Below are 24,336 nucleotides of genomic sequence, written 5' to 3'. Positions count from 1 at the left end.
ATATGAAGACCTCTTTTTGTCTGGCGCTGTTGCCATGGTGACTCATAATATCTGCGCTCCATTGATAATGGCTTTTTATAGTTGTGGTGCACGCGCTTAACTCAGAGTCAGTCAACTCATTGAACTAACTAATTTCAGCTGTTCTGTAACCAAAAACTCAGAGTTTCCCATCTCAGGGTAAGTCAACTCAGAGTTCAAGTTTTAACTCAGAGTTGGTTGAACCTCCTTTCTGAAACAGGCCCCAGGTCACGCCAGGAAGCACCACTGACTGTCTCCAAAACATGCTCTCCCATCCTCATAACGGTGAGTTACTCAAATTTTAAATGTTCACGTTGGGCGCCAGACAGTTTAAATAAACTGACAACAATTTTATTCTCTGTTATGGAAAACATAGAAAACCACAAAAGAGTCTTGCTGTTTTCATTGTCCATTCATATAAATGTTCACCAACAAAAAAAACTCAGTGTCCAGCAGTAAGCTCTCAGAAATTAGCAAATAAATAAATCAGTTCGTTGCAACTAAAATACCGGCGCGGTTGCGCACCCACTGAGAAAATTAACATTTAGACCAAATAAAACTACAACAAAAAGACAATCCCAAAACAGTTCAAAATATAAGTAAATTTATAATAAAAACGAAAGTAAATCAAATAATATTTTTAGTAACAGACAGAGGGGACAATAATCGTTCCTGATGAAAGAGTGGGTCGTTTGATGTTTTGCAGGAAGAGAGAAGAGTAGGCTATTTAGAATTAGGAACTTTTGAGAGCGCGGGGAAGACTTAATTCTCCTTTTACCTTTCGAGGATCAAACGTCGGGAAAGTGTCAAGGAAGGGACTAACACTCACAGGGTAAAACTTGCGATTCTGCAGTTTCTTCGGTTTACCCTTTAGGCGTCGGTTTGTAACACCCGCGGCGTCCAGGTTCCAGCTCGATCAGTCGCTCAATCATCGCATGCGCGTCCATACGCCAGTATTCCACAATACAGACGTTCAGACTTTGACAACATGAATAATAATCCAACACAGAGCACTTCTCGACACGCTGCAACAACGGCCTCGTTTTCCCTCAGACTTTCCCAGACGCGGATTCAACTTCCCGACCAGACTCTCCTTCCACCTCTCTACTTCCTCTTTTCTACTTCCTCCTTTCTACTTCCTCTTCCTCTTTTTGTTCTCTGTCACTCAAAACCACACCTCTTTTCCTCTTTCGGTTACCATTTTTTTTTTTACTTTCCGTTTGTACAAAGACTATAGTGAAATTGTGTAGATTTATTTAATTGTATTATTTATTATGATTATTAATTAAATATCTGTTCCTTTTTACTTAACTTGTAGCAGTTTGCTACATCCTCCCCCCATTGGAAAGTCAACCCATGGTTGTTCTACTCTTAGAATCCTAAGAATTCTTCTTCATCCGAAGAGTCCTGAAAGATTTCAAGAATCTTTTGGTTTTCTTGTCTTTTCACCTCTTTAGCTGTAGGATAACAAGGTTTCAGGTTACAAACATGAACATTTCTCATATCTTCGCCAGAGCTTTCCAGAACAACCTGATAATTTATCGGCCCCAGCCGACGGACGATCCGGTACGGACCTTTCCATTTCTTACCCAACTTAGCAGTGAATTGATGCAGGGCACTTGATTTGGGAAAATGTCCCACCCACACTCGATCTTGAAACTGGTAAGTCACTTCTCTTCTGTTTTTATTGTAGTTCCTTAATTGTCTGAAACTGGCTTTTTTTGAACTAGCTTCTGCCTTTACTTGAAGTTGATGGAGCCTATCCATAGTTTCATAAAGTGGAGTCTCAGGCAGAACAGGGATTGCAGATTGAATAATTCGGTCCATAGGACTCTGGAGCTTCCTGCCTACTTGAAGTTCGGCTGGCGTCCGTCCCGTAGTTTCCTGTACTGCAGTATTCAGCGCAAATCTGAACTCAGGAAGGTACGTATCCCACTTTTTATGATTATCTTCAACATATGATGCAATCATACACTTCAAGGTACGATTAACACGCTCAGTTATGTTGGTTTGGGGATGATATGCTGTAGTAAGTTTTGGCATGACCTTCCATTGCTCACACAATTCCTGGAAAAGGGACGAAACAAATTGGGAACCACGATCCGACAAGATGTATGTTGGAACTCCCCATCTTGTGAGAACTTCTGTTCTGAGGATACGGGTAATGGTGGAAGCTGTAGCGGTTCTCATGGGGAAAATCTCAACCCACCGGGTATAGTAGTCTACCACGACCATTATGTATTCATGTTGTTGTGAACTGCGTGGGAACGGGCCCATAAGGTCTACTCCCAGTAGCTCATTTGGTCTGTTCACAATAGTCTGTTGTATTTTCCCTGAAGGTTTTTGGTTGTCACTTTTCAGGACTTGACATTTCTCACAGCATTTAACAAAGTCTTTTACTTCAGACCACATCTTAGGCCAGAATGCAACATCATGAAGCCTTTTGTAGGTCTTGAAGATGCCCAGATGTCCACATAGGGGGTTCTCGTGATAAGCCTGTAACATGATTAGTTTTAATGAAGAAGGGATATAAATCCGGAAGTGAGTTTGGTGATCAGAAATTCGTGTTTTCCTATACACTTTGTCTTCCAGCACTGTATATTTTTCTAACATGACAGGATCTCCTTCTGCCAAAGCACAGAACACTTTTTCAATCTCAGGGTCTTGGTGTTGTTCTGCCCACACAATATCAGCAGTAAAAGGGAGATCCCCTCCTTTTTCTTTTGTAGAGAACAAATTGCACCCAACTGTCAAAGGTATTCGAGAGAGAGCATCTGGAACAACATTGAGCTTGCCTCTTCTAAACTCTACAATGAAATCAAATTTTTGCAATTTTAAAGCCCACCTCAGTAGACGACTTGTGGATTTATTGGAAGTTAGAACCCACTGCAAGGCAGAATGATCAGTGACTATTGTGAATATTTTTGGTTCTAGATAGTACTGCCATTTCTCTAAGGCCCATACTACCGCAAGGCACTCCTTTTCGGTTGCGGAATAGTTTACTTCAGCCTTGGTCAATGTCCTACTGGCATATGCTATAACTTGCTCAGAGTCTGCTCCTGTTTTTTGTGCAAGTACTGCTCCAAGACCAGTTTCACTTGCGTCTGTATAGACAGTGAATGGAAGATCTGGTTTGGGGTGTCCTAAAACTGGGGAAGAAGTCAGATATGATTTTAATTGATCAAACGCCTGCTGACACTCACGAGACCAGATAAAAGACTGTCCTTTTTTTTCAAGTTATTCAACGGTTCAGCAATTTTTGAGAAGCCAGGGACGAACCTGTGGTACCATCCAGACATTCCTAAAAATCTTTGAACCTCCTTGAGATTCTTTGGTACAGGATACTGCTGAATGGAGCGTACCTTCTCTGGATCTGCTGCAATACCGTTGGAATTGACAATGTGTCCCAAAATTTGTATCTCTTCCAGACAGAATGTGCTTTTCTTCAAGTTGATGGTTAGTCCTGCTTGCTGGAGTTTGTCAAATACCATCTGAAGATCCAAAAAATGCTGTGTCACAGAGGAAGAATAAATTATTATATCATCCAAGTACACCAGACAACACTGACCACGTAAGTTTCCCAGGACCAACTCCATTAACCTCTGGAATGTGGCGGGTGCATTTTTAAGCCCAAAAGGCATCACATTAAAATGGTAGAGGCCTGAGGGAGTTATCAGAATCAGAATCAGAATCAGAATGAGCTTTATTCGCCAAGTGTGCACAGACACACAAGGAATTTTTTGTGGTTTTTACAGGAGCTCTTGGTACATACATACATATATGACATTAGAACAGGCATTTAAATGAGAACATAAATAAATAGAATAAACAATAATAATAGTTCTAGTATACATCTGAAACAGAAGACTTATGTACAGATTTGTGCATTGTGTGTACAGCTCTATAAATAAAATTTGTATATGTATTTACACAAAAAAAAACCTCTTGCTTCTCTCTCAAGTACTGAATGAATTATACAGCAGGTGTTAATTGCTGTTTTAGCTGTTTAAGCTGGAGATAGCATGGGGGAAAAAACTATTTTTGTGCCTAGATGTTCTAGTGCGCAGAGATCTGTAACGTCTGCCTGACGGCAGAAGTGCAAACAGGTTTTGGCCGGGGTGGGAGGGGTCTGTGATAATGTTCCCTGCCCGTTTCTTCACTCTGGCATTGTACAAGTCCTGAAAGTTGGGGAGGTGTACACCAATGATCCTTTCAGCTGTCCTAACAGTCCGTTGTAGTCTTCTTATATCTGATTTGCTGGCTGACCCAAACCAGACAGTTATAGAAGTGCACAGAACCGACTCAATAACAGCTGAGTAAAACTGAGTCATCTGCGCTTGTGGTAGGTTGAACTTTTTCAGTTGACGAAGGAAGTACAACCTCTGTTGGGCCTTTTTGACAATGGAGTCAATGTGATTGTCCCACTTCAGGTCCTGAGAGATGGTAGTGCCCAGGAACCTGAATGACTCCACTGCTGTCACAGTGCTGTCCATGATGATGAGAGGGGGGAGTGCAGGGGGGTTTCTCCTAAAGTCCACTATCATCTCCACAGTTTTGAGCGTGTTCAGCTCCAGGTTGTTATGACTGCACCAGACAGCCAGCTGCTCAACCTCTTGTCTGTAAGCAGACTCGTCACCGTCCTGGATGAGGCCAATGACTGTGGTGTCGTCTGCAAACTTCAGGAGCTTGACGGAGGAGTCTTTGGAGGTGCAGTCATTTGTGTAGAGAGAGAAAAGCAGTGGGGAGAGAACGCACCCCTGGGGGGCACCAGTGCTGATGGTAAGGGTCCGAGATGTGAGTTTTCCCAGCCTCACTAGCTGCTGCCGGTCCGTCAGGAAGCTAATGATCCACTGACAGATGGAGGAGGGCACAGAGAGCTGGGTTAGTTTATTCAGGAGGGTATCCGGGACGATGGTGTTGAAAGCGGAGCTGAAGTCCACAAACAGGATCCTTGCATAAGTCCCTGGTTTGTCCAGATGTTGGAGGATGTAGTGCAGTCCCATGTTGACTGCATCATCCACAGACCTGTTTGCTCGATAAGCAAACTGCAGGGGGTCCAGCAAGGGTCCAGTGAGGTCCTTCAGGTAGGCCAGCACCAGTCTCTCAAATGACTTCATGACCACAGATGTCAAAGCAACAGGTCTGTAATCGTTAAGTCCAGAGATTTTAGGTTTCTTGGGTACCGGGATGATGGTGGAGTGTTTGAAGCAGGAGGGGACTTCACACAGCTCCAGTGATCTGTTGAAAATCAGTGTGAAGATGGATGACAGCTGGACAGCGCAGGCTTTGAGACAGGCTGGTGAGACACCGTCTGGGCCTTTGGCTCTCCTTATCTTCTGTTTCCTGAAGACTCTGCATACATCCTCCTCACTGATCTGAGGTGCAGGCTGAGAAGCAGTAGGGGGGAGGGAGGGGGGTGTTGATGGTTGTGTGTAGAGACGGTCAGAGCGGGTGTGGGGTGTGAGAGCAGGCTTTTCAAATCTACTGTAAAATACATTGAGATCGTCGGCCAGTCGTTGATTCTCAACAGTGTTGGGGGATGGTGTCTTGTAGCTGGTGATGGCTTTCAGGCCTTTCCACACTGATGCAGGGTCGTTAGCTGAAAACTGGCTTTTCAGCTTTTCAGAGAAGCTCCTCTTAGCTTCTCTGATCTCCTTTGTCAGTGTGTATTTGGCCTGTTTGTACAAGGCTCTATCCCCACTACTGTAGGCATCCTCTTTGGCCTGACGAAGATGTTTTAGTTTTGCAGTGAACCATGGCTTATCGTTGTTATATGTTAAAAAAGTCCTAGTGGGGACACACATGTCCTCACAGAAGCTGATGTAAGATGTCACAGTGTCAGTGAGCTCATCCAGATCAGTGGCTGCAGCCTCAAAAACACTCCAATCAGTGCAGTCAAAACAACCTTGTAAGACCTGCTCTGTTTCGTTGGTCCATCTCTTTACAGTTCTTACAACTGGCTTAGCAGATTTAAGTTTCTGCTTGTAGGCTGGGAGAAGATGAACCAAACAATGATCAGAGAGTCCCAAAGCTGCTCTGGGGACAGAGTGGTATGCGTCCTTTAAAGCAGTGTAACAATGGTCCAGTATGTTAGTGTCCCTGGTGGGGCAGGTGATGTGCTGTCTGAATTTAGGCAGTTCACGGGTGAGATTAGCTTTATTAAAATCGCCGAGAATGATAGTGAAAGAGTCCGGGTAACTTTGCTCCGTGTGTGTGATCTGATCAGCCAGCTGTTGCAATGCCGCGCTCACACACGCGTCAGGGGGAATGTACACACTCACCAGAATAAATGAGGAAAACTCCCTCGGCGAATAAAAAGGCTGTACACTGCATCAGTGTGGAAAGGCCTGAAAGCCATCACCAGCTACAAGACACCATCCCCCAACACTGTTGAGAATCAACGACTGGCCGACGATCTCAATGTATTTTACAGTAGATTTGAAAAGCCTGCTCTCACACCCCACACCCGCTCTGACCGTCTCTACACACAACCATCAACACCCCCCTCCCTCCCCCTACTGCTTCTCAGCCTGCACCTCAGATCAGTGAGGAGGATGTATGCAGAGTCTTCAGGAAACAGAAGATAAGGAAAGCCAAAGGATTATGTAAAAACCATAATCCACCGCCTCTCGTTTTCCCAGTTAACTCGGCGACGCGATCCGCTCTGAACAGCTGGAAGCCCGTTAGATTTAGCGCACTGTCCGGTATGGAACCGTTCAGCCATGTTTCTGTGAAGCATAGAGCAGCCGAGTTTGAAAAGTCCTTGTTTGTGCGGGTGAGGAGTAGTAGTTCGTCTGTTTTTTTTGCTAGAGAGCGGAGATTTGCCAAGTGAATGCTCGGCAGCGGAGTCCTGAATCCGCGCTGTCGAAACTCGTTTGCGTCTTTTGAAGTGCTTGTACAGGATCGCAGCTCCGCCAACTAGGATGTCAAATAAAATGTCGGAATGCTCAAAAGTCGGCAAAATGTCGTTTGGTGTGTTGTTCCTGATGTCTAGGAGTTCGTTCCTAGTTAAACTGACGGGGAAAAGGTTACATAAAACAGGACAAACAAACAAAAACAGTAAAAAGTACTGAGGAGCTCAAAACCGAAGCAGCCATCCGCGGCGCCATTTTGTAAAGACTAATTTAATATAATTCAGTTATGAAGGCAGTCATAAACTTACTCTCAGGCGCCATCTCCCCTTGCCAATATCCACTATTTAAGTCGATAGTGGAAAAAATGGTTGAACCAGAGAGGGACTCCAGAATCTCGGTGATGGACGGCAGCGGATAAGCATCACTTTCTGTAAGTGAATTGAGTTTTCTGTAATCCACACAAAATCTTTGTCCACCATCTTTTTTAGGCACCAGCACCACCGGGGAGGACCAGCCAGAACGCGAGGGTTCGATGATACCTGCAGACAACATCTCTTCGAGTTGCTCTTTCACAATGACCTGTTTTACAGAAGACATGCGGTAAGGTTTTTGTTTTATAGGAATTTGGGCAGGTGTATATATATGTGATGTTGTAAAACATTGGTTCTACCAACTTCATGGGTACACACTTTAGGATTTGTTTGTAGGATGTCATACAATTGTTTTTTTTCTTTTCGTATGTTTGTAGATTGGCAGATGACACAGCCTGATTTATGTAATCTTGAACACCAAGACGATCCACCGTCAACTGAAACCCCGGCGGAGGTATAGAACTGATAAGGCCAAGTTGATGTTTCGGATTACCACTACCTTTGTTGTTCCTTAATTCTTGGCTTTTCCACCCAGACACTGATGCATTGCCAGGTTGAAAAGGATAAGTAACTGAAGGAGTGTGTTTGAAACCATACACCTGGTCAGCGACGTTTATTTGTAGTTGGCTATGGTAAATAAAGTCAAGTCCCAACACAATTCCATAGGCCAGAGCTTTAGAAGGAAGCACAGCCACCGACGAGTTTACCACATTACCCTGTATTGCAATGTCCAAAGCTGTCCATCCTAGAGGTGTTTCCGCTTCTCCATTGGCAAGATACAAGGGACCATGGCACCAAGGTTTCTGTGTCCATGATAGCCTTGCCATACCAATTCTTAATATGTATGGGCACAACTAGCTGTTGTGGAATGGCTTTTGGATTCAAAGGGGAGGGTTGTTTCATAGTTGACAAAGAATCTTTAGACTGGAAGGAGTCAACCTTAAAAGACTGTTTAGAAGTCACCGTTGATGCAGTGGAGTTGCTGGGGTATCCACTGGTTTTGGACTTAGCTGATTTTTGTTGGTTATATTGACTACTCATTTGAGTGAATGGAGAAGAATTGTACTGAGGGCATGACCCAGGGGAATGTGTGCCTCTGCAACGCCAACACAATGGGGTTTTGTCTTCTCGAGGAACGTTAGGAGGATGATGCCATCCCTTCTGTATGGGACCCGCTCTTTTGACATGAATGTTATGCTCGTATGCCAGTTGTAGTTCATGGTCCTTTTCCATCTGATGACCCAGACGCACAAGCTCATCCACGTCCTCCACTCTTCCACTGAGTTGGCTGGCAAGATATGGTTTTATATGTTTCAATATAAGCTTAACAATGTCCTTTTCAGTGAGGTCTGGATTCCATCGTATACAAAGAGCTCGGTAAGAATATGCAAAGTCTCTGATATGTTCATGTTCACCCTGTTTTTTAGTTCTGACCCGTTCCACAAGCTCGTCTTCATAGTCTTCGGCTAAAAAGGCGGATAAGAAGGAAGCTTTGAACTCCACCCAAGATGCAATTTTGGAACGTGTTGTTTCCCACCAATCTCGAGCGGTGCCATGAAGAACAGTACGAAAAGTAGCAAGAAGATCAGTGTCAGATAATGGGTGCAAAGCAAGAAAATCTTGACACTTTGATAAGTACAATAGTGGATCAGGATCATCTCCTGGCCTCCCATAGGTAGGAAAGACTAATTTAATATGATCAGTTTTGGGAACAGAGGTAAGAACAGAAGTAGTCATCAAGGGTGAAGGCTCCGGTAAGAGGGCGGAAGCTGAATGAGTTGATTGCCTTTCTTCATCCACCATTTTACTGGTGTGAACCACTGAGAGTGTGTCAAGTTTTCCACCCATTTCATCCACTTTTGTAGACAAACTCTTTAATGCTGAGGGGAACTCAGAAATTTGGTTTACCAGCTCAATGTTTTTTTCTTGCACAGCTTTCTGCATATCTTTTAAGTCTCGCTGAACCTCTATTTGCAACTGATCCACCATAAATCCAAGATCAGACACCAGAGAAACTTTTATTCTGTCCATTTCCTCTGACACTACAGTTTTGATTGCTTTCATTATTGTATCCATTTCACTGTCGTGTTTTTCCTTATTTGAAGATACTACCCGATGTAGGTTTTGTAAAGTTTGATCTGTTTGTTCTGCTAGTTTGTTTATTTTGGACTCTACATGAAATCTACTTCTTTGTACTTGCTTAATTAAATCATTTAGAACCTTGTCCTGTTTACCAAAATCCTGATACAGTTTATTCAGATTATCATGGACTTGCTCAGTAAGTTGGCCCCATCCTCTACCAGGGGTAGGAAGCATCATAGGGAGTTCACACTGAATCTCAGACTCAAGTGAGGCTCCCTCACGAGTGGAGGACACACCAGGAGGTTCCGTGTGAGTTTCTAAAACAGGGGAAAAAGAAGCAGGGGTTGCAATGTCCATATCTGCTGATTGTAAAAGGAAGGAAGGGGGGTCTCTGGGAATGGGGGCATGTAGGTTTAGATGATGATCCCTAGCGCTAAGAAGAGGGACATGTAATGGAGTGGAAATGTCTGGAGGGGACATCAAAGGAGATGGGAAAGAATGGTGATTTGAATGAGTAGACATGGTAAAACAATTGTAGAGTACCAATTTTCACAATTACCACAATGATCAAAAACATATACAGCTCTACGAACAATAATCTTAAATGAATGCCAGCAACATTTCCATTCAGCTTCAAGCATGAGATTCAATTTTAGAGGAAACAAACAAACATTAAATGTTCAAATATTCATTTCAGATTCAAGTGTGAAAGACAGTCCATTTCTTAATGTCCATATTCCAAGTTGGTTTCAGTATTTCAACACTGTCTCACTGTCGGTTTAAGTTTATAGTTAAGTTAAAGTTCATCTATTGTCCATGTTGGGCCCCACGTTGGGCCCCACGTTGGGCGCCATTCTGTAACGGTGAGTTACTCAAATTTTAAATGTTCACGTTGGGCGCCAGACAGTTTAAATAAACTGACAAACAATTTTATTCTCTGTTATGGAAAACATAGAAAACCACAAAAGAGTCTTGCTGTTTTCATTAAGTCCATTCATATAAATGTTCACCAACAAAAAAAACTCAGTGTCCAGCAGTAAGCTCTCAGAAATTAGCAAATAAATAAATCAGTTCGTTGCAACTAAAACACCGGCGCGGTTGCGCACCCACTGAGAAAATTAACAATTAGACCAAATAAACCTACAACAAAAAGACAATCCCAAAACAGTTCAAAATATAAGTAAATTTATAATAAAAACGAAAGTAAATCAAATAATATTTTTAGTAACAGACAGAGGGGACAATAATCGTTCCTGATGAAAGAGTGGGTCGTTTGATGTTTTGCAGGAAGAGAGAAGAGTAGGCTATTTAGAATTAGGAACTTTTGAGAGCGCGGGGAAGACTTAATTCTCCTTTTACCTTTCGAGGATCAAACGTCGGGAAAGTGTCAAGGAAGGGACTAACACTCACAGGGTAAAACTTGCGATTCTGCAGTTTCTCAGGTTTACCCTTTAGGCGTCGGTTTGTAACACCCACGGCGTCCAGGTTCCAGCTCGATCAGTCGCTCAATCATCGCATGCGCGTCCATACGCCAGTATTCCACAATGCAGACGTTCAGACTTTGACAACATGAATAATAATCCAACACAGAGCACTTCTCGACACGCTGCAACAACGGCCTCGTTTTCCCTCAGACTTTCCCAGACGCGGATTCAACTTCCCGACCAGACTCTCCTTCCACCTCTCTACTTCCTCTTTTCTACTTCCTCCTTTCTACTTCCTCTTCCTCTTTTCGTTCTCTGTCACTCAAAACCACACCTCTTTTCCTCTTTCGGTTACCATTTTTTTTTACTTTCCGTTTGTACAAAGACTATAGTGAAATTGTGTAGATTTATTTAATTGTATTATTTATTATGATTATTAATTAAATATCTGTTCCTTTTTACTTAACTTGTAGCAGTTTGCTACAAACTATTTTCTCCCTAGCTAACTCTCTGTCCTTCGCTGCTGCAGCCGATATTTAAAATATATATATATATATTCGTACTCTCCATGTGCTTGCAAAAGCTCATCCATTTCTGCTGGTGAGATATATGAAGACCTCTTTTTGTCTGGCGCTGTTGCCATGGTGACTCATAATATCTGCGCTCCATTGATAATGGCTTTTTATAGTTGTGGTGCACGCGCTTAACTCAGAGTCAGTCAACTCATTGAACTAACTAATTTCAGCTGTTCTGTAACCAAAAACTCAGAGTTTCCCATCTCAGGGTAAGTCAACTCAGAGTTCAAGTTTTAACTCAGATTTGGTTGAACCTCCTTTCTGAAACAGGCCCCAGGTCACGCCAGGAAGCACCACTGACTGTCTCCAAAACATGCTCCCCCATCCTCTGCATCATCCTCCTCGTGCTCATCCTCCGGGGCCATGATGTCACCAACCCCAAGATGTTGTGGATGATGGCACAGGCTATGATGACCTGAAATGAAAAAAACAAAACAAAAAATTATATGGTCTGGAAGAAAGAAGTTAATTACGTTTTTTGCAAATATATTTTTCATTTAACTTACATGAGGTACAAAGGTGTGGTGCACCTCCAGCGCTTGCAGGAAGATGGCCCTGAACCTGGTCTTCATCATCCCAAAAGCACGCTCTATAATGGAGCGTGCCCTGGAATGATGAAGATTAAAGTGCTGGGCTCCCACACCTCGTACTGGCCTCTTGTAGGGAGTGATGAGGGGGAGTGGGTGTTGGAGACATGGGTACCCTCCGTCTGCGAGGATGAAGTGCCCTGGAGGAGGGTACACTGACCTCCTGTACACAGAGCCGGATTAACGCAAAGGCAAACTAGGCACGTGCCTAGGGCCCGATTGGCGGGATGGGGCCCAGACAGAGGGACAAAAAAAAAGTTAAAAAAAAAATGTACAAATGTCCTATCTACAATTTATTTCAATATTTATTAATTAACTAAAAATAGTGACGATGTTTATCTTAACCATAGACTGTTACATTACCGCAGTTAAACCAATTAATGTGTCCGTTACAAAGCGGGTGCCGGCTTCTGAAAGTATGTGTAACGAACATCCATCAGGTGCTGCGAGGCAAAAGCCTAATAAGCACACAAAGAAGCACAGCTCATAATGCAGGTGTGTGAGTTGTCGTCATCTATTTTGGAGTGATTGCAATGTATTCTAAATATAAACTTGTACTGTAGATCAGCGTAATTTCTGGAAAAATCATTAACCGCTTTATTACGAGTTTAAAAGAGCGCGAGCGTCATTAACGTGCCCAGACGCGACGCTTTGAATTTGCGCGTACAATGAATAACATCGCGTCGGGAGCTGACTAGTAAAAAAGCTACAAAATTAAAAGACAAGACGTCTGTATTCTAAGTTAAAAAGCCAACACACTCACTACAACATTTTTAAATGTTTCAAATAAAGGATCTCATATCTATGGGTCTATCTTCTAAATTCTGCTGATGATTAGATTATACCCTGACATTACGCCAATAATATCAGTTTATATATTTTTTTCTGCTCAGTAGCGATCGTGTCTTTCTCTTCCACTTGATTTGTGTATAGCATATTTAAGGTAGCAATGCAATATAAAAGCACTTATGCTCATCTACTGAAGTGGGATTCTGGAACTGTGAATAAATTGAATAAAACAGCAAAATAACAACAACAACAACAATAACATCTTCATTAAACAAAAAAGAGATTACCTTAGATAAAGTTTGATTAATATGTACATACAGTACCGGTAAAAGTCTGGACCCATTACTATTTTTAATGTTTTTGAAAGAAGTTTATTATTATGCTCTACAAGCCTGCATTTATTTGATCAAAAATACAGAAAAAAACAGGAATATTCAGCAAGGATGTGTTAAATATATAAAAAGTGATAGTGAAGACTTTTTTAAAACAACTTTTTAATAATAAAAAATCCTGAAAAAAAGTATCACAGGTTATAAAATAAATATTAAAGGAGAAGTTCACTTTTAAAATGAAAATTCTGTCATCATATACTCACCCTCATGTTGTTTCAAACCTGTATGAATTTCTTTCTTCTGCTGAACACAAAGGAAGATATTTAGAAGAATGTCAGTAACCAGACAGTTTTTGGGTCCCATTGACTTCCATAGTATATTTTTTTCCTACTATGGAAGTCAATGGGACCCAAAAACTGTCTGGTTACTGACATTCTTCTAAATATCTTCCTTTGTGTTCAGCAGAAGAAAGGAATTCATACAGGTTTGAAACAACATGAGGGTGAGTATATGATGACAGAATTTTCATTTTAAAAGTGAATTTTAAAAGTGGTGCTTCTCCTTTAAGCACCATTTCTAACATTTGATAATAAATCAGAATATTATAAAGTTTTCTGAAGGATCACGTGACACTAAATTCAGCTTTGCATCACAGAAATATAAAGTATAGTAAAATAGAAAACCATTATTTTAAATTTGAATAATATTTCACTATATTATTTTTCTGTATTTTTGATCAAATAAATCCAGGCTTGATGAGCATAAGAGACTTCTTTCAAAAACATTAAAAATAGTAATGTGTCCAAACTTATGTACTGTGTAAGTAAAAATATACTGCTTTTAAAATTAAATGTTGTATAAATAAAAAGGTTAGGAATCATATTTGCTTCAAGTGATTTTTTATTGGGGGTGGGGGGCCTCCAACATGAATTTTGCCTAGGGCCTCCTAATGTCTAGAACCGGCCCTGCCTGTACAGTGGGCTGTACCGGAGCACTCGTGCGTCATGCACTGACCCGGGCCAGCCCACGTAGGTGTCAATGAAGCGGCCCTGATGGTCACAAACAGCCTGCAGGATTATGGACTGGAACAGTTTCCTCTTCCTGTAGAATTGACCATCAGGGCCGCTTGGAGGCTTGATGCGGACATGCCAGCCGTCGATTGCTCCTGCAGCTTTCAAGAAAGCTCTCTGTCTGGCCAGCCCTGCAAACCCACGGCAAACTGCCTCCAGGTCTTCTGGGGTGTTGGGGAATCGAATGACCTGGTGGCGGATGGCCACCACCTCCTCAGCGACCCGGTGGACAATGCGGTGGACAGTGGAACGAGGCATGTCAAACACTCTGGAGATGACCCTGTAGGATGTACCACACGCCAGTCAGAAAAGAAATACCAGGGTCTCTATTGTGGAACCCCATCCGTGCTGCCGGTCACTTCTCAACAGGTCCAGCAGCACTCTCAGGGCCTCCCTGCTCAGCCGAAAATCAGGTTGTGTGTCACGGTCATTAAAAGACCTGCCCATCACTGGCACGCTCAGGTTTATCCTGATCTGGTCTGGTCTGATTTAGAGAAACAAACAAAAGATAAATAGTTTAGAGTTGTGACAAAGTAATTGTTGGAAGATATAGTGATACTTAAACTACTTTTAGTAAGAATTAATGGCACATTGGGGAAATCTAAGTAGTTATATTTAAAACCTTACTTACAGTATGTACAAGTGTTATCTTGCATACTTGTATTTAATTTACTTAAGATATTAAGAGTAAAAGTACAGTTATGTATTCTGCATAAAAAAACCTCCTTGTCAGGGTTTTTAGATATGTTGTTGCATTCATATTACTGCTTGGCTATGTGTATATTGCATTTTAATTCTGAATATGTTGAACCTATACTTTGTTATATTTAAAGTAATTTACTGTTGAGTATATTTACTATAAGATGCATCATATTGTAAAATACTATGGTTTTGTAGTGTTGCTGTCCTGTGAGAGAGAAAAAACCCTCAATGCTTCACATTTGTATACTTAACGAATGTACTTGCTTACAGTCAATCACAGGTTATTTTGAAAATGAAACGAGCCCAATTTTAAGGAATTGTTGCTATACAGATGCGTGCCATATAAAAGGCTGCATCCGAAGGCGAGCGGAGTATAATATATATATATATATATATATATATATATATATATATATATATATATATATATATATATATATATATATATATATATATAAAGAGGTATATTTCACTGTATTTATTTAAGAGGTATAGTGTTTATTTATTGTTTTGTGTTTTATGCTTCAACTGCGTTAAAACAAAGCACGCTGGAAAGTGGAAACATGCCTGATTAAGATCACCATGATCAAGAGAATAAACTCCGTAAAAAATCGCATCTTCGTAAGGTAGCCTATAACTAAACATTTGAACAGCTTTGTGTATTTTGTATTTTCATAAGTAGCCTATCATTACATTTCTCAAGTACACCCAATACTGTACATTTTAAAGTGCACAGTCTCCAGCAATTAAGGACGCAACTTCTGAATTGGGATGCAGCAAACCAGTTTACCTTACCTGGCCACGGTCTTGACAAAGCCGGAGATACATCACCCGGCGGCGCCGGGGATGAAACATCCCCACCATCTCCTCCAGTAAAACATCAAAAAAAAGAATAATTAAATGATTAAATCTTGCTCCATTTTTTAAAATAAATGCCGCGTAGGATGGCAGCTCTCCTGTCGCAGCGTTGCTAGGCGACAGCATAATGGGGAACACCTAGTGGCAATCTCACCCTTCGAAGGACGCAGCCTTCACTTTGGGACACAGCTCACAAATTTTTAAAACGAGGGAACAAATAAGTCGTCGTAACAACTAATTATTAGGCCCTATAACGTAATAAAAAATAAAATCATTAGAATACCTAAATTACGTTGCTTGTAAAAAAGTTTTTGCCTCAGTCAGTTGAAGGGATATGTGCACATGATCAGGATGGCATGGAACCAGCTCTGTCAGGAAAAACAATGGCAATGCAGATACTTTTCCTAACATTACAATAGACTGGTTGTAAAACTGAAGTGCTTTATATAGTAGTGACATTTGATGCAAAAAAAATAATACAATTTTCATTTGTTTTTAACCAGTGACACTGAAATTTAGGTACATATAAGATTTTACGAAATTAAAAATGTCTAGATATTGTTTGCTATACTGTAGCGACACTGACTTGTCATCCGGCCAGATGTTCTGAATTAGCGAATCCTGATTTGCAAAACACAGCTCGTTTCTTCTTGAGTAAACAAAGAGCATTCTGTTTACGACCCCCTTGGGGCATGTTGACCAGCGGGGGCGCCGCTCGGGCTAGGGCCTCCCTGGCACATGACACATTTATAACAAGCCGAGCGTTGAGCAAAAGGGTCGACCTAGTCCCTTGATTCAAATCTCGCCAACTCACGGGACTCACATCCTGAACCCCCCCGAAAGGGTGGGGGAAAGGACAAGAGTTCACAAAAGCAGCCTGAATTCTGAATGACACTCAGACTTGTATCTGAACTTCCTGTATGTATGTGTGATTAATGTTGTTTTGATCATATAGTTATGATCTTCGAGTGTTTGGCTCTGAAATGTATTTTTGAAGAATGTTCTCCCAGTAGAATCACATCCCGTAATCCGATCTCATTGGCAGGTCATAAAATTTGACCACCAAGCTCATCCAGCCCTATGCAAGGGAGACAACGGGGGCGCAACATTCCAACGCACACACATTCCAAAACACACTTTACACACACAGACACCATCCATGGAACTTTTCAGAGAAAAGTACCGCTAAATATTTTAAATATATTCCTTTTGGTGCTTAGATGTCTTCACATGTCACAATGGAAGTATCTACAATTTTATTATGTGTTAATCAAATGTAAAATGCCTATAATCGGGTTTTTGAGTGTAATTGTGTATCCTTAAATGTTTTATCTGTCATCCTTGGTATCTGGTTAACCGTCGTGTTTTGACTGAAACACTCACACATGCGAGATTACAGTAAAATGTAATCTTCTGTGTGTACAATCTTTCTGGGTAGAAATGACGACAATTCATACCATCATAAACCATGCAGATTAGTTGTCCTGACAAGACAAAGAAAAGATCTTCCCGTTCGAAATGCTCTAAGATGATTCGTCCTCCACGCAAAGGAGGCGTACACGGGACAATGATAAAAAGTCCAAACTCTCAACTCCCGCTCTCTTCTCCCTCCTTCGGAAACTCTGGAAACCCAAGTCCGGACCGGCTTCGGCCTGCTTCTCTTCTCTTTTATTTCTTTGTATGTTTTCTATAGTCTAGTTTCGTTTTCCTATTCGCCTCTGTTCATTCACGAGCTGAATGAACTTAGCCTGAATCATTCTCGGTAACGTACGCTCAAGTGAACCTTCAAATCTTCCCGCTACACAACTCCGGAAGAAGACCAGGACACGCACATATTCCTTTTTCTCAGCTCATATATACTATATAAAGTATATAATCTGACATATTTTAAAGCTGAATCTAGGTGTCTCTCAAAAGGGTTCTTTGTTTGTAATAAGTTGCCAGGCTCTTCTTCAATTCTCTGACTCTCTCTCACTTTATTTTCTCTCTTTTATTTCACTCTTTCTCTCCTTATTTTCTCTCTTTCATATCATTCACTCTGATCACATTATTTCTTATGTTCTTGTTTGTTTAAATGTTTGTTTGTTTTATTGTTTGCATTTTTACGTACGTTTATAGTTGTAGCTCATGTAATCTCTAGTCTTGACATTTATTAAAACTTATTCATACTTTGACTCTCTCTGTATTTGAAAATCCATCTTTATAAAGTCAATGAAAATGGCAAAAGATCTAAGCTACACGCTCGATATTATAGACTACTTTGAGTAGTTTTAATTCATAAACCCAGAAAGTTTTATGTTCACGGCCAGAAGATAAATTTTCTTGGAGTTTGTAAACGGGATACCCCTTCTTGACTGTGATAATCTTACATTTATTCGCTGGACGAATGACTGATGACTAGACCAGTTACAGAACAAGGTAATCTCGATAATTGATAAAGTAAATGTATATGCGATTTATGAATTATGACCATGAGTTATGATTATTAATAATTCCAAATTCCCTATATCCTTGAGCTAATTCGTATTGACCCAGAGTCATATATACAGTTTACGTTACAATACTAAATATATTTTTTTCAGGAGCTGTTCCAAGGAAATTGTGAAAGGCTCACTGAAACCCACATGAACTAATGGTGGCAAATGAAGACTGGGAAAATGACAAAACCAAAGAGCTTTAATCCAGCCTTGTCAGTAGGCCTACATGTTGAGGAACTTCTAGGACACATCGACAACATTGTGTTTGAGCAAAAGGACAAACAGCTTGAACATATCGACCTTTTAATGTGTGAACTGATTCCTGAGGTACGCATTTTATTGGATCATGTTGGTACAAATATATACTGGAATTTTTTATATCACCAAAAAAAACAAACATAATTGTCTCACCCTGGTATCATTTGATAATATGTTGGGAGAAATTGATGGCTGATTTGTAGATTTTTTAGTGAACTAACTCATTAAACTAACTCATTAAGTAATTACTTTTTTAAAAATCTTTTGTTGTTCAGATCAGCCATATAATACTGAGACGAACGGAAGGTTTCAGTCACTTTTGGGCTGATATTGTAACGATAACCAGCTGGAGTGCCCTTGAAAGTCTCCAGAGGGCACTCCACACCAGACTATCATGTTTCACTCACAAACTACATTTCCCATAACTCACTGCCCGGACTCATCATCACTTATCACTGATCACATTCACCTGTACCTCATTCACTGATTGCATTCACCTGTCTCATCCTGTTAGTCTGTCTATTTATACCATGTTCATTCATTCACTCACCGCGAAGTCTTGTTTGTGTCACACTGCATTTCTGAGCGTTTTCCCTGTTTTCATGTCTCTTGGTTTTTTGGATTTCTTGCCTGTTCCCTGGATTACTCTTTTGCCTCTGACCCCTGCCTGTTTTGTTTGTTTATTTGTTTGTTTGGACTGCCTACCTGTGTTTTGACCCATTGCCTGTACTTTGGATTACGCCTTTGGATTGCGCCTTAAATAAAAGCTGCATTTGGATCTGAACCTTTGTGTCTCCGAGCAGTTCGTGACAGAAGACTTCGCCATACCAAGATCCAGCAGCGATGACCACCATGAATCCAGCAGCAAAGATTATGTGTCTCCGTCAGGGAGACCGGCCCATAGAGGAGTACGTGAGAGACTTTATTGAGCTGGCACCTTTGGCATTTTTCGATGAAGTTTGCCTAATGATATTTTTCCATGGAGGACTATCCGAGCCGATCAGCTCCCTAATGCCACTTCATCACCCTGGCTGGAATCTTCAAAGGTATATAATCCAGGCTCTTTTGCTGGCTGAGTCACTTCACGCCAGTCCAGTCGAGCCCGCACTTCACGCCAGTCCAGTCGAGCCCGCACTTCACGCCAGTCCAGCCGAGCCCGCACTTCACGCCAGTCCAGCCGAGCCCGCCCTTCACGCCAAATCTGCCGAAGCCAAGGCAGTATGCGTCATGCCCGCCGCCCCTGAGACTAAGAGCGTCATGCCCGCCGCGCCTGAGACAGCAAGCGACATGCCCGCCAAGCTAGAGCCTTCACCGCTGGTCCCGTCCAGCACAGAGCCCTCTTCACCGCTGGTCCCGTCCAGCACAGAGCCCTCTTCACCGCTGGTCTCGTCCAGCACAGAGCCCTCTTCATCGCTGGTCCTGTCCAGCTCAGAGCCCTCTTCACCGCTGGTCTCGTCCATCACAGAGCCTTCTTCATTGCCGCTGGTCCTGTCCAGCTCAGAGCCCTGTCCAGCGCAGAGCCCGCTTCACCGCTGGTCCTGTCCAGCCCAGAGCCCTCTTCGCCGCTGGTCCTGTCCAGCTCAGAGCCCTCTTCACCGCTGGTCCTGTCCAGCCCAGAGCCCTCTTCGCCGCTGGTCCTGTCCAGCTCAGAGCCCTCTTCATCGCTGGTCCTGTCCAGCTCAGAGTCCTCTTCGCCGCTGGTCCTGCCCAGCTCAAAGCCCTCGCCGCCACTGGTCCCGTCAAGCTCAGAGCGCGCTGATCCTGACCCAGAGACTGAGCTTCACGTCACTTCTGCCGACCCAGAGACTGAGCTTCACGTCACTTCTGCCGACCCAGAGACTGAGCTTCACGTCACTTCTGCCGACCCAGAGACTGAGCTTCACGTCACGTCAGCCGATCCAGAGACTGAGCTTCACATCACGTCCGCCCATCAAGAGTCTCGTCCCGCCGAGACTGAATCTGTTCCTGAGCCTGAATCTGATCCTGATACTGAGCCTGAATCTGTTCCTCTTCCTCTTTCTGCGCCTGTGTCTTCGGACAAGATGGCCGACTCCACGCCTGTGTCTTCGGACAAGATGGCCGACTCCACGCCTGTGTCTTCGGACAAGATGGCCGACTCCACGCCTGTGTCTTCGGACAAGATGGCCGAAACCACGCCTGTGTCTCAGGACAAGATGGCCACCGCCGAGCCAGTGTCTCAGGACAAGATGGCCACCGCCGAGCCAGTGTCTCAGGACAAGATGGTCTCCGCCGAGCCAGTGTCTTCGGACAAGATAGTAGCCGCTGCCACGGTGTCTGTCCCTGAGCCGGTGTCTGTTCCTGTGTCTGTTCCTGTTCCTGAGCCGGTGTCTGTTCCTGTGCCATGGTCGTCTCCGCCCTGGCCGCCTGAAGGCTCGCCTGCACAGCCTGCTCCGCCCTGGTCGCCTGCACAGCCTGCTCCGCCCTGGTCGCCTGCACAGCCTGCTCCGCCCTGGTCGCCTGCACAGCCTGCTCCGCCCTGGTCGCCTGCACAGCCTGCTCCGCCCTGGTTGCCTGCTCTGCCTGCTCCATTCTGGCCTCCCGTATTACCGCAGTCTCAAGGTCCTCTTCCGCTCCACGGACCTGGCCCTCCATCCCGCCCCCGGATCCGCCTCCGGGCCACCTCCCACCTGGACAGTTTTGGAGCGTCTGGAAGCCGCTCTTTGGGGAGGGGCTATGTAACGATAACCAGCTGGAGTGCCCTTGAAAGCCCCCAGAGGGCACTCCACACCAGACTATCATGTTTCACTCACAAACTACATTTCCCATAACTCACTGCCCAGACTCATCATCACTTATCACTGATCACATTCACCTGTACCTCATTCACTGATTGCATTCACCTGTCTCATCCTGTTAGTCTGTCTATTTATACCATGTTCATTCATTCACTCACCGCGAAGTCTTGTTTGTGTCACACTGCATTTCTGAGCGTTTTCCCTGTTTTCATGTCTCTTGGTTTTTTGGATTTCTTGCCTGTTCCCTGGATTACTCTTTTGCCTCTGACCCCTGCCTGTTTTGTTTGTTTGTTTATTTGTTTGTTTTTGACTGCCTACCTGTGTTTTGACCCATTGCCTGTACTTTGGATTACGCCTTTGGATTGCGCCTTAAATAAAAGCTGCATTTGGATCTGAACCTTCGTGTCTCCGAGCAGTTCGTGACAGATATATCTTATCTTGTGGACTGTGTCATTAAAATAGCCTTTTAATGTCACAACATCCTAACAGTGAGTGATGTTGCATAGCACAAGCAGAAATGACAACAAGGTTCAATGAGCTAACTACGTCTGCTGCGTTGTGCCTTCCAGTTTGCCCATCAAAGTAAAAACAGTGAGTGGTGTTCCATAGCACAACAGACTTTGCGAGTGTACAGTTGCACGTGACGTGTTGCAGCATGTGACGTGTGTTTTGCAGAGTTCCCTCAACCCAGTCCATGACAACAAGTCTAGCCTCCTCGCCTACCAGGTCACAACCCCACCATGCTTCGGCACATCTCAACTGACTGCATCATCTAGGCCTTAGGATGGTTCCACAAAGAACTGACTGCACATAGCCTACAACATGAATTTACTTCAAACTAAAGATTTGACTTTACATACAGCAAAAGACACTGCATCTATTTGTGTCTCATTAGCTAATCCAGGATGGACCTAAAAAATACTTTAACCTTACAGTTCATTCAATATTTTAACACAGCTAACTCAACATTAATTGTTTTTTTAATCTTCACAATGTATAGCCAGAGGACTATCACAAAAGTATTTAGGAAATTAAAGACATACTAGAGTATGTGTTTAAAGCTGCTTTGTATTGTTGTGTATTTTAAAAAGCTCTATAAAACGATGTGCATTTTGCTTGTAGTTTTGTGTTAATAAAAATGAAATATATTATATCTCAATTCAGTTGAATTCATTATTGTCAGGAATCAGAACGACACAAACAGGTAAAGTAACAAGGATTTTTATTTGCACAACGGAACAGTCACGGCAGGTGAGTAGATGAGTGATGACTTAAGCAGGAAGGATCAATGGAAGAGATAGCACTGACAAAGTCTCTTATCTGTTACAGGTGATAGCTGGCAGATGCACAGTGGATGTTGACGGGCTGGAGATGAATGGCAGAAGCAGACAGGAGACACGATGGACTGGCTGAGGAATCCGAAGATGCAGGTAAGTGTGCTAGCAGGTAAGTAGTGACGTCGTCTTCTACTTGGTATGGGAGAGTCAGAAAGTTGATGTTGCTTCAACGAGACCTGACAGATAACTGAGGGAACTGGTGGTGTATTTAACCAGTGAGTGAAATGACAGGAGATTGGCAGCAGGTGAAGATGACAGGTGCAGGTGATTAGAACTCAGGGGATGCAGAACGAGTGTGCGGAGTGTGGAGGTCTGGTGCTGACGCTGATGTATCCGTGACAATTATGTAATGTATTGTGTAATTTAATTTAATTTTTATACGTTTTGGTTCACTAATTTTATTACATTAAATGTTATTGTATTGTATGATGTTCTGTTTTAAGAATTAATTATGACATAAATCATTAGTACACAAATGACATGCTTGTAATAAAAAAATTATATTATGCCCTATTGCTTAATAACAAATAATCACTTCCTGATGGTCGAGCGTACTGCGCAGACTCGAACTGAGCTTGACGACGTAGATGTGACATGAGCAACCTGTCTGTCTTCTAGTAGCTGCGCCAAGAGAAATCTGAATCATTCCCTTCCGAAACTTGCAGAGACGGAGAGTGTGAGTAGGAGCTGTCCATGAGCTAGAAGCAGGAGAAACTTTTGCTAAGTATTCTGATTAATTACTTTGTCATTTTGCCTCCACGTCCCCCCGATTGCCCGCGAGCTTCTCCTCCTGTCCATACGGTAATCTCTCTACTGTGCGACAGAGAGTCGCGTGGTTATGACGCAATCGTTAGCCTATTTTTACAAAAACTGCATCTACGGGGCCATAACGTACGATACAAGGTAATGGGGCCTTTTTCGTGTTTCTTTAGAAATAAATAATGGACAAATGGAGTCTTTAAACGCCTCAGATGTAAAGTTATTCACTGTCAAAGTGACGCCAAAATGAATGGGAGTCAATGGAATGCTAACAGCAGGTGATGGTCCGCTAATCAATGGCGGCGCCCGGGAAAGCTTCAATATTTTATGAAACCCTGCCCCCCTGGGTAAAGCTCAGCTAGCACGATCATCGAATAACGTTAGCTGTATGCTATGCTACTATCTAAGCTAACTAAAAAACACACTAACAACGAGAAATGTTTAATTTCACAATCTATAGCTTCGGTTAAATACTAGCATATGAAACGTATAAGTTAAAAATACATTAATGACTCGTTATAACGTAGAACAGACGTCTTCTATAATAAAGTGATTTTGTATGATTTGTAACCAGGCACTAAAGCGATTACCCATAAAACGTGCTTTGAACCAATCGGATTGCTTGGGTCCTAAGCTCGGACTCATCTCTTTAGTAGGACTCATTTGTTCACCACACCGGACTCCATTCATACTACCCGTATTCATACTATATAGAACGTACTTTTTTAACGGTCGCGAAGTACGTTCTAATTTAAATGTAGTACCTACTCACATAGTACGCAATTTCGGACGCAGCTTTGGTCTCAGCTCGTGAATTATTTAAGAGAGCTGGAGAGGTGTCCTAACCTAGTCAGGAGTAACAAGATGGCAGCAGAGAGGACGTGGTCATGCACTTTTCAATGAAATGATGTATTGGAGTTAAATGATGATGGAGTTGATCAAACGATAAAAAAGTTTAATCATCAAGGTATTCTTTTAGAAATTTACAGCAATTTAATGAAATTAAAGTAATAATTATATTTTTGGCGACTGGAAAAATGCAGCAGTGCACCTGTGATGACTCCGGCCCTTCAGTCCACAGTTAGTA

The 24,336-nt window shown here is 42.6% G+C and overlaps 1 protein-coding gene and 1 long non-coding RNA gene across 3 annotated transcripts in view; both read left to right on the top strand.

Moving 5' to 3' along the window:
• LOC309499429 (uncharacterized protein) overlaps nt 1-20,671 on the top strand; it is a 211,653-nt gene extending 190,982 nt beyond the window's left edge. Inside the window, exon 2 of one of the 2 annotated variants that reach the window (XM_082170681.1) lies at nt 19,982-20,671. In XM_082170681.1, coding sequence (XP_082026807.1) covers nt 19,982-19,983 — 2 coding nt within the window. In that variant the 3' untranslated portion in view covers nt 19,984-20,671. Of the gene's footprint in view, nt 1-19,730; nt 19,857-19,981 lie in introns of those variants that run through there. The other variant, XM_082170680.1, reaches the window with a different exon arrangement.
• Nucleotides 1,728-7,945, top strand: LOC309499394. The gene is made up of 3 exons (XR_014206236.1): nt 1,728-1,941; nt 7,361-7,472; nt 7,621-7,945. It is a non-coding gene; the product is annotated as an uncharacterized lncRNA (long non-coding RNA).
• Nucleotides 20,672-24,336: the final 3,665 nt, after the last annotated feature.

This window comes from Leuciscus leuciscus (assembly GCF_965113295.1).
Source record: "Leuciscus leuciscus genome assembly, chromosome: 5".
Classification (NCBI taxonomy): Eukaryota; Metazoa; Chordata; class Actinopteri; order Cypriniformes; family Leuciscidae; genus Leuciscus; species Leuciscus leuciscus.
This window is presented reverse-complemented; position numbering and strand designations above follow the sequence as displayed.